Source organism: Rutidosis leptorrhynchoides, chromosome 9 (genome assembly GCF_046630445.1).
Source record: "Rutidosis leptorrhynchoides isolate AG116_Rl617_1_P2 chromosome 9, CSIRO_AGI_Rlap_v1, whole genome shotgun sequence".
Taxonomy (NCBI): Eukaryota; Viridiplantae; Streptophyta; class Magnoliopsida; order Asterales; family Asteraceae; genus Rutidosis; species Rutidosis leptorrhynchoides.
Window position 1 is genome coordinate 360,041,672 of NC_092341.1, and position 9,812 is coordinate 360,051,483.

Sequence of the window (9,812 nt, forward strand, 5' to 3'; positions counted from 1 at the left end):
TATTTCCAAAATAGACACACCTAATAAAGTGTCTAATTTTAGGCCTATAGCCTGTTGTAATGTAATTTACAAGGCTATTAGCAAGATTATTACAGACAGGATTAAAAGTGGTTTGAGCAAGTTAGTTGATCTTAATCAGAGTGCATTTATTCCTGGGAGGTCTATTCAGGATAATATCTTGCTAACACAGGAGCTGTTAAAAGGGTATGGTAGGGCTTATGGTCCAAAGAGGTGTGCAATGAAAATTGATATCCAAAAAGCCTATGATAAAGTTAATTGGAAGTTTTTGAGAGACATTCTTGTTAGGTTTGGATTTCATGAGAAAATGGTCTCATAGATAATGACTTGTGTTACAACTGCATCTTTTTCTATATGCATTAATGGTGAGATTCATGGTTTTTTCAAAAGTGGGAGAGGGTTAAGGCAAGGTGACCCAATGTCACCTTACCTTTTTACTCTTGTTATGGAGGTGTTAAATTTAATAATGAAAAAACAGATTAAAGAGTCAAAGGAGTTCAGATATCATTTTGGATGCAAGCAAATAGAACTGTCCCATATATGTTTTGCAGATGATCTATTGATGCTGTGTAAAGGATAGGTTAAATCTGTAGCTGTTATCAAAAGATGTATTGAAGTGTTCAGTGAAGTTTCTGGTTTGTTTCCAAACTTGCAAAAAGGCACAATTTTTTTTTGGAAGCATTAATCAGAATGTTAAAAATGAGATTTTGAGCATTCTTCCTTTTAGTGTGGGTAAATTGCCAATGAGGTATCTAGGTGTTCCTTTGCTTGCTAAAAGACTTGGTGTTGGGGATTGTAAACATCTAGTGGATAAGGTGAAAGAAAAGATAAACTGTTGGAGAAATAGATTTCTATCATATGCTGAAAGATTATAGCTCATATCCTCAGTTTTAAGCTCAATTCAAATTTATTGGGCTTCTGTTTATTTTCTTCCTAAGTCCATTATTAAAGATATTGAAAAGCTGTTGAAGAATTTCCTTTGGGCCAAAGGTCAAAATGGTAATGGGTCGGCTAAAGTAGCATGAAAGCTTATATGCAGGCCTAAAAATCAAGGTGGATTGGGGTTAAGATCTCTTCAAAAGTGGAATGATATTCTTTTGATGAAGCAGGTTTGGAAAATTTTAAGTGAGAAAGATTCAATTTGGTGGCATTGGATTAATATTGTGAAATTAAAAGGAAGAAGTTATTGGGATGTGGGTCATGAGTCAAATGATAGCTGGGGTTGGAAACAAATGCTTGAATTAAGAGATATTATGAAACCTCACATTTTCAAAGATGATAATGGTGTTATATGGTGGATCTCCAATGATAATAAAAGGAAACAATATTCTACAAGTCAAGTTTGGAAGGATTTGGGCTGTAATGGTCTTAAGGTGGACTGGTATGGTGTTGTTTGGTACCCTCAAATCACACCTAAACATGCATTTATACTCTGGCTTGCTATGCAGAATAGATTAAGTACACAAGACAGACTCAGGAAGTGGTACCCTAAGGTGCAGTTTGAATGTAGCTTCTGTGCAAAACAGGAGGATTCATTGTCACATCTATTCTTCAAATGTGAGTTCACTAATCAAGTTTGGGAGAATATTAAAAATATGTTGGTTTATAAAGGGATGTATAATGATTTGTTGAGAATTGTTCATGACATGGCCAAATATCCTGCTTATAAGGATATAAGAAATGTGTTGAATAAAGTGGCTATTGGAGCTGTGGTGTACTATATTTGGGTTGAAAGGAATCGCAGATTATTTAGGCATGTGAAGAAAACTGTGGATGAAGTTAGTATGGAAATTAAGGAATTTATTCGTCTCAAATTGACATGCTTAAAAGTCAAAGACTCAAGGAATGTAAAAAAGATTGCTGAGCTGTGCAGATTGAAGATTGTGGGAAATAGTCTGCAGATGGTTTAGAGTTTTAAAGTTGTATTAATGTTTTGCATTTGAAGTTTGTTGTTTGTTTTGTTTGGGTTAGAGTATGTATTGTAAGTTTGGTTGAAAATTAATATATCTTGCACTTTGAAGAAAAAATAAAAATAAAAAAAACATCCTACAATAATATATATATCATATTGAACTTCAATTAACCGATGTGAGTTCAAGTATAAAAAAACCATAAATTATTAATCAACCAAACTTGATCCAAATCGAAACCTTATAGTTGGATTTGTAAATACAGTTTTTTAAGGAATATTTATTTATTTATGTGAAACTAACGCGTGATGATGCAAAAATTCAACCACCCACGAAGATTTATTAATGATTGAAAGATAGCTAATTTATAAACGAATAACGTGTGGTACGAAACAAGAATGAATGAAATCTCTAGAAATTTGACTTTTGACTTTGACAATCAAGTACAAGTAACGGATCCGAGGAGCAACTTCTGCTAATCATCATAACTTCGACACGTACATACATACATACATACATACAATCTCATATATACATTTGACTTCTAATCTACAGTAATTTTTTATTATATTTTCAATGTCAAACTATTATTGTTATTGATTAAGTTTTATGGGTAGTGATATCTACACAACCAATTTTTACAAATACACAACCAAACATGTTTTACAGTGTTGTACTGTACAACACTGTAAAGCATGTTTGGTTGTGTATTTGTATAAATTGATTGTGTAGATATCATCACCCAAGTTTTATACATGGACTATAGAATAAACAAGATATATTATGCAGCAGATTAAACTAAACAAAATAAAAGGTGCATCAAGACTTTAGGGAGGACTCCACGTCAAGATTTTATGGAGGGACTCTTGAGCGTGTATGCTTGACAAAACTAGGTGGTAAGTGGTAACTAATAACTTGTAGCTGATAGATGGCTCATAGTTTTTAGCTGCTAGCTGGTAGTTTATGGGTATGTTTGGCAGCACTAGCTGCTAACTGGTAGCTTGTAGCTGGTAACTGGTATTTTTTACTCCATAGCTGATAGCTGGTAATTGTTAGTTTTTTTATATTTATTTAGGTGTTTGGTAGAGTTGATGAAACTGTTAAAATAAAGAGTATAATAACAATAAGCTATGAGTTTTTTCTCAAACGAAAGTTCAATTAGCTTTTAGCTTTTTTTCCTCCGTCTAAAATCTTTAAGCTTTTTTTTTAACCAAACGGATCTTTTAATTATATATGAGTTTTTTTTCTTTCTATTATTATAAAAAACTATAAGTTAAAAGCTCCGTGACAAACATAGCTGGTATCTGATAACTAATAGTTGGTAGCTTTTTATATATATTTAGGTGTTTGAAAGAGTAGCTCGAAGTCTAACTGTTAAAATAAATAGTAAACAGTCAAATAAATTATTATAAAAATTAACAAAGATCGAAAAAGTGAAAAAGAAAATAAATTGTAGACGCTGGAAGAGGACCTTAGAATCAATCTAACACGATCTAGAGGCGAAATAACACTAGAACGAGCTTAAACGAATATCTATGGGTTTTTGGGTTCGTACGAGTCAAACCAAGATTAGATCTTGATAAACACGAAGCCTAGACTGACATTCTGTGGTATTTGGACATGAAGATTGAATTAGACCGGACATGGAACTGTTTATGTGTGTGAAATGTGCAGGGTGATTAACCAAATTAGTGGAGATTAACTTGGCTTAAATATCCCAGATCATATGTCGGTCGACTGTTATTGACAGTCGGTCGACTGACTATGTCAGTCGGCCGACTGTCGAGTAACATTACATATTACATTTAAACATTTACAAATATATAAAGTAACAAATCGACAATCAACGTTTAACAATATTACAGGTTACAACATGATCGAATAAAACATTAAAGTTCATGGAACTAGGGATTACAAAATATGCACTAACAAACTCCCCCTAAGACCTAGTTCCTCATAAGTCTTCGATCTGCTTCAATCTCTGTACGGATCTGTAACCATATTGTTCAAATAGCAAACCTTTGCAACACGAATGTACTGTTGTGCTTGAACTCTATTTTCTGGCCTGTACAGCATCCGATTGTAGTACAATGTGAAGATGTCCGCTTCACAGCAATTTCTCAACCAAACGGGATCTAAAACCCGTATCGAGTCGGTCTCATCTTCCTTCAATTTGTCCAAAACGATGACTGCTTCCTCTGAGCGTTCATCGTAGTACCACCAACGAAAACGTGGGCTAAAGTTCTGCGGCATTTTCATCACAGGAACCTTTCTCATATATTTTACCGGCTTGTATCTAACAATCTTTCTTCGTTCGCCCGTTTTCTTGTTTGTTCGATAAGTGATCGTGGGAAATTGAGGGCTGAATCCCTCAAAGTTCTTTGACAAGTACGATCGTCTTATCTTCTTGCAAACAATGTTAGGAATTCCATCATAATCCCGATATAACATCTTGAGCCTAGCCACCTGCATAAATTCAAAATACGGTAGAGTCGTGAACTCGAATCCATGTTTGATGTAGTCCACTCCGTACTCCTTCTTTATTGCGTATATATCAAACTCTTTGATGTAGGCCCAAGCAATGATTTTTCCTTTAGCCAAAAGATTCGCCGGCCTATTAATGTAATTCAGCCATTCAGGTTCCGGCGCTGGCTTCTCACAATATTTTCTGATCCTCAACAGGATCTTCCATTCAGCTTCTAGAACTTCTACCTTTTCTTCATTTATTTTGACCGGTAAAAACCCTGGAGGAAAATCTTCGGTCTTTTCTTTCTCTTCGCATTTACGGTTTAGAAGCTCTTCATTCATTTTGAAGTAATCTTGAAACGTAGGTAGATCTTTATCGCTATTACATTCGTACTCTGGAAAATCATCTATTGGTTCATCTTCAATAATTACTTCATCAAAATCGTTGTCGTTTTCATTTTTTACGACAATTTCCTCAAAATCATCACTAGAATCGTAACGATTCTCAAAAGATGAGCTAGCAGTAGCTCAGCCTGCTCCTCAGCGCTTAGATCCGGCGGGATCTCCCCTTCTTCTAAATCATCAAATACAACTGAGTGATTCAGACGATCCTGCTTTGCCAAAAAATCACGTAAAGAATAATCAATATTTAGAGGAATTACTGACAGTGGGTTCTCGCTTGTGCCTTTAGCAAGATCCAAACCTAGCTCATCCTCGCCTTGATCGTTAAAATTACTAAAGTCTATATCCTCTTCGAGATCAACAGCCTCAATTTCGAAATTATTTTCCCACTCAAGCACCTTCGACAGTGCCTTGTTCGCTGCAGACTCGGCCTTTGCAATCAGCAAATTCTGAGCATCAACCTTAGTTTGTAACTTCTTCATTTCAACCTGTTAATCTTCAACCTGCTTGGTCAGTTTGGCAATCTCAGCATCCTTTCTTCTTTCTCGTTTATCAGCTTTTTCTTTAAACTTTTCAAATTCAGAAGCCATATTTACAACCTTCTTGCTTAAAATAGTAACCGCAGTATCTTGTGTAATAACAGTAGTGGATGCAGCAGCATGAACTCCTGTATCAGTTTCAGCACGTGTTTCTTGAGTAGCAGCAGCTGAAGATTGTCGTTGTTATTGTGATTGTTGTGATTGTCGCTGTTCAGCAGCTGAAGATGACTCAGTTCTTTTTGCCTTTTTAATGAACCTTATTCGCCTCTGCTTCGGCTTTGTCGTAACTGAAGGACCCTCAGCTTGTTTTCGCTTTCTCAGCTCGAATTGATCCGGGTCAAAGTCATCTCCTTCATCATCTTCATCAACCAGTATCTGTTCTGATGGAGCAACTGGTGGTGGCTGATTAACCTCTTGATCGTCTTCACCAACTGCGACGATATCATCTTCATTACCAGACGTACTGTTCTCATGACGACAGGCAGCACCTGGTTGACATACATAGTTTTCATTTGCGAGGTGGCCAACCAGTCTCTTGAATGGTTCATCCGGACCTCTCTTTTGCTTGACTCGATTGAAAGTCAAGTCGTTCAGATGATTCAGTTTAATCTCATCCTCCCAAACCTTATTCAATCCTTGCACTTGTTTTTCAATCATCACCTGCAAGAACCTAGGAAACATTAAGTGGCTTTTCTTTTTCACGTTCACCAACATACTTCTGAAAATCACTTCGGAGAAATTGAAGTCCGCATGAAGAACTATTGCTGCAAACATTGAATTATAAGTCTCGTTCAACTCATCAAAACCGCCTACCATTGGACTCATGCATCTCAACAACACCAAAGTTAAATATTTGTATTGATGACAGAATCGAGTTCTCTTAATAGCACCTTTCATCGGATCACCAGAGTATCCACATCTTACTAAACACCTTCGGACCTTAGTTATATTCAGTGTGACTGGCATAGAATCATTATCGGAAAAGCCTAAGTCTTCACGAACTGTCTGAGCCGAGATCTTCACAATTGTACCACCAACGCTACTTCGTATTACCTTCTTTCCTTGTTCAGTGACAATAGAAGCATTGTTCCAGAATTCTCGTTGGTGCGAGTAGTATGCCTTGCATTCTAGAGTAATTGCAGTATGAATCCTGGACCTTTTCAAGAACTTGATAATATCAACGAAGCCTTCCTTTGCTTCAGGTCCTTCCTCATTTAGACATGCCTCTCGATTGGCGTTCTCGCTTGCCGTCAAGCCCGGAAGATTCTTGGACAGAATCATCTCTTCCTCATGTAAGTCTTCGTTCACTAGACTACCCTGTTGAGCCATTGATTCTGCTATACAAACATATATACAATAATCGAAAAGCGTTAAATCGAGAAAAAAAAAACATAAGAAAAATTACAAGATGTAACAGTCGGTCGACATACAATATAAGTCGGTCGATTTTCAAGGACAGACGACTGACATATATATAAATCGATCGACTTAGAAAGTCGCCCGACATACGGTAAATCGGTCGACTTAGGAAGTCAATCGGCCGATTGTTGAACGAATCAAAACTCAGATCCAAACTCAAATACATCGATTTTATGGTGTTTTGTTTCAATCAACGACTAATAATGGTACAGAGGAGGCTGATTCACATGATTTATTCAACAATTAACATTAACAGGTCCTAAACAACACAAATTGAATCGAAAATGAAAAATAAACAAGAAACTTCAATAACTTTCGATTTAAAAAGAATTACCTCGAATGGTTAATGGCGCTGGAATCATAATTCAAAGTTGTATAAGAAAAACACGATCAAAAACTCCTCCTTGCAAAGTTCGAATTTTTGGTAAAACAACACAATCGCACGAAATAAAGGCCGTCTGAGGCCTTTTTATACCCAGCTCGACAATCGGTCGACTATGAGATTATGTCGGCCGACATATGTGACAAACGGTTGACATACGTGACAAACGACCGACATATGTGACAAACGTCTGACATATGTGACAAGCTAGTAAGTCGGTCGATTTTTGTTCAACGTCGACCGACTTATGGTCCAAATCGGTCGACTGTCTCCCTTTTAAAAAAATTATTTTTCGTTTTAGAAACCCCGATAACTCCCTCTATTCACATCCACTGGCTGATTTTACATGCAAAATATTTTCATTTTGAAGACTTTAACAAGTTTAAAATTTGAGATGTGCAATTCGTTTCTTTTTGACGTCGAGACACAATTTGTAACATCATGGAAATATACACATATTCACACAAGCAAACAAATAAAATGTTTTTTTTTGTATTTTTCAAAATAAATATCAACACACTGAAAAATCTTTTTGTAGTTTTTAGGATTTTAAACTTATCACAATAATAGTGCAAATGAAGAACAATTCAGGTCAGAAAGTCGATGATCATGGTTAAGAAAGATCCAAGATTGTATGACATAAAACATGTTATTTACAGGAAGCAGTTTTTGTAAGTCATAAACCTAAGAAAGCTAAATTATCAAAATATATACATGAGCAATCAACATTCAGACAACAATATGTACAAAAAATTTCACAAGTAAAAACAAATAATTTGTGAGAAATTGATCTTAACATGGTATCTATCTTCATTAAACTTTTACAGACTTTCCTCTTAGACATTTTGATGATCAAGTTAATTAATTACTTTAACATATTGCTATGTTAGATTCAATCACTGACTTAGTCATCATTTTGAGATCGCACGTTTTTTTAGGTAGTCAATTGAGCACAAGTCTATTTACGCTTTCCGTTACCACAAACACATACGTTAGGTCTAATTGAACAGGAAGGTTCTCATAGTAGTTTTGGAATATCCCTGTCAGCCATTAGCTTTTATCGTAATGTATACTTTTCAATTCATATGATTCTGATGGATCTCATAGAATATTGAATATTCTGTCAATCGTGCAGCCTTTTATGTAACCAACTGCTATCAATCTCATTCCTTCTTTATTATTAAAGTTATTGGAGGAAACGGAATGAAAGACGTAGCTTTCTTAATGAGTGAGTATTCAGAATATCCCTCTGAAAATATCTTCCGCTATATAGGCCTTAATGGGCACAGTCCCATATCACAGACAATGATAATAAGTCAAATAGAATGGTTTTGTTGAAGTATGAATGATTTAAGTTCTTCTTGGTAATCTTCACACTCAATAGTATTCTTACAAAGACTTCTCTTCTCGATTCCATCATTATCTTGACCTTGATATTTTCTTCTTCCATGATTTCACTTCTGTTTTCATGATATAATAACTTGATATGCAATATGCCATAAAATTTTTTTTTTTTTTTTTTTAACAACACATTGCAATCTTGACTTTGATTTAGTTCTCGAATTGACTTCCTTGCTATGAAGATCTCTTTTCTTCATTTGTGTAACAATTAACTTAAATCATTCATTCATGGACTGTCTGTAATATAGAACCACACTTTTCAACCCGTTCACAGGAAAGACACTCTCTTTGAGATAAACTTACTATTTTGGAGTTTAGGTATGATTCAAGAATTAAAGTTTGATAGAAGTCGGTATGCACAGTCAATCAGAACATTCTCAACGCTTATTGATCGCTTGAATATCCCAATTAGTCGTGAGACTCAACGGTGCAGCAATTTGGAATTTGCTTGGGGATATTCTACATCATGTGTTTCTAGATTATACGTCATGATAGAGAATACCCTCACCTTTTGTGATTTCCTCAACAATTTTCTTTAAAGTATGCACCTGTGGTAATTAAGTGACTACCCTCAACCGCTGTAAACCTTTCCATGAATTCCTTATCAAGATATTTACATGATTGTGATTATGATCATCTCATTCTATGATTAAGTCCGTATCTCATTTTTCATTTAGATCAAACTCATTTTACATTTAAACCTTTCTAAATTTTTAATTTTCTGAATTTCTGATGTTGCATCATTAAATCATTACTCCCCCTAAAATACTAAAAACCTAAAATCTTTTTGGCTTTTTGGATTTTAAAAACACAGAAACAATCAGAGAAATATAATCACACAGTATATACAGCTATACATGCAGAACACATAAAATGATGTTACCCTTTGGTCTCTTCATCAGGAACGACATCTGACAATATTTTGACACTTAACTCAGTTAACAAGAAATCAAAACGTGGTTTATCAAAAACTTTTGTGAAAAGATCAGCCCTTTGCGTAGTTGTGCCAATTTGGACAACATCGATTAGTCTTTTCTCATAACAGTCTCGAATAAAATGGTATTTAATCCCTATGTGTTTGGTCTTAGAGTGATTCACAGGATTTTTTGTAATAGCTATGGTAGCAGAATTATCAACGAAAATAGGTGTGTTAGAAATATTCAAACCGTAGTCACGAAGCTGCTATTTTATCCACACAACCTGAGATGCATAGCTTGCTGCAGCAATGTATTCAGCTTCACAAGTGGACAAGGCCACTGCTGTCTGCTTCTTGCA

General features: G+C 35.3%; 1 protein-coding gene across 1 annotated transcript; it reads left to right on the top strand.

Annotated features, from left to right (window-relative positions):
- The first annotated feature begins 340 nt into the window (after positions 1-340).
- Positions 341-1,928, top strand: LOC139869248 (uncharacterized). Its single transcript, XM_071857565.1, has 3 exons — positions 341-469; positions 612-833; positions 1,128-1,928. The coding sequence occupies exons 1-3, from the start codon at positions 341-343 to the stop codon at positions 1,926-1,928; spliced, it is 1,152 nt and encodes a 383-aa protein (XP_071713666.1).
- The last annotated feature ends 7,884 nt before the right edge of the window (positions 1,929-9,812 follow it).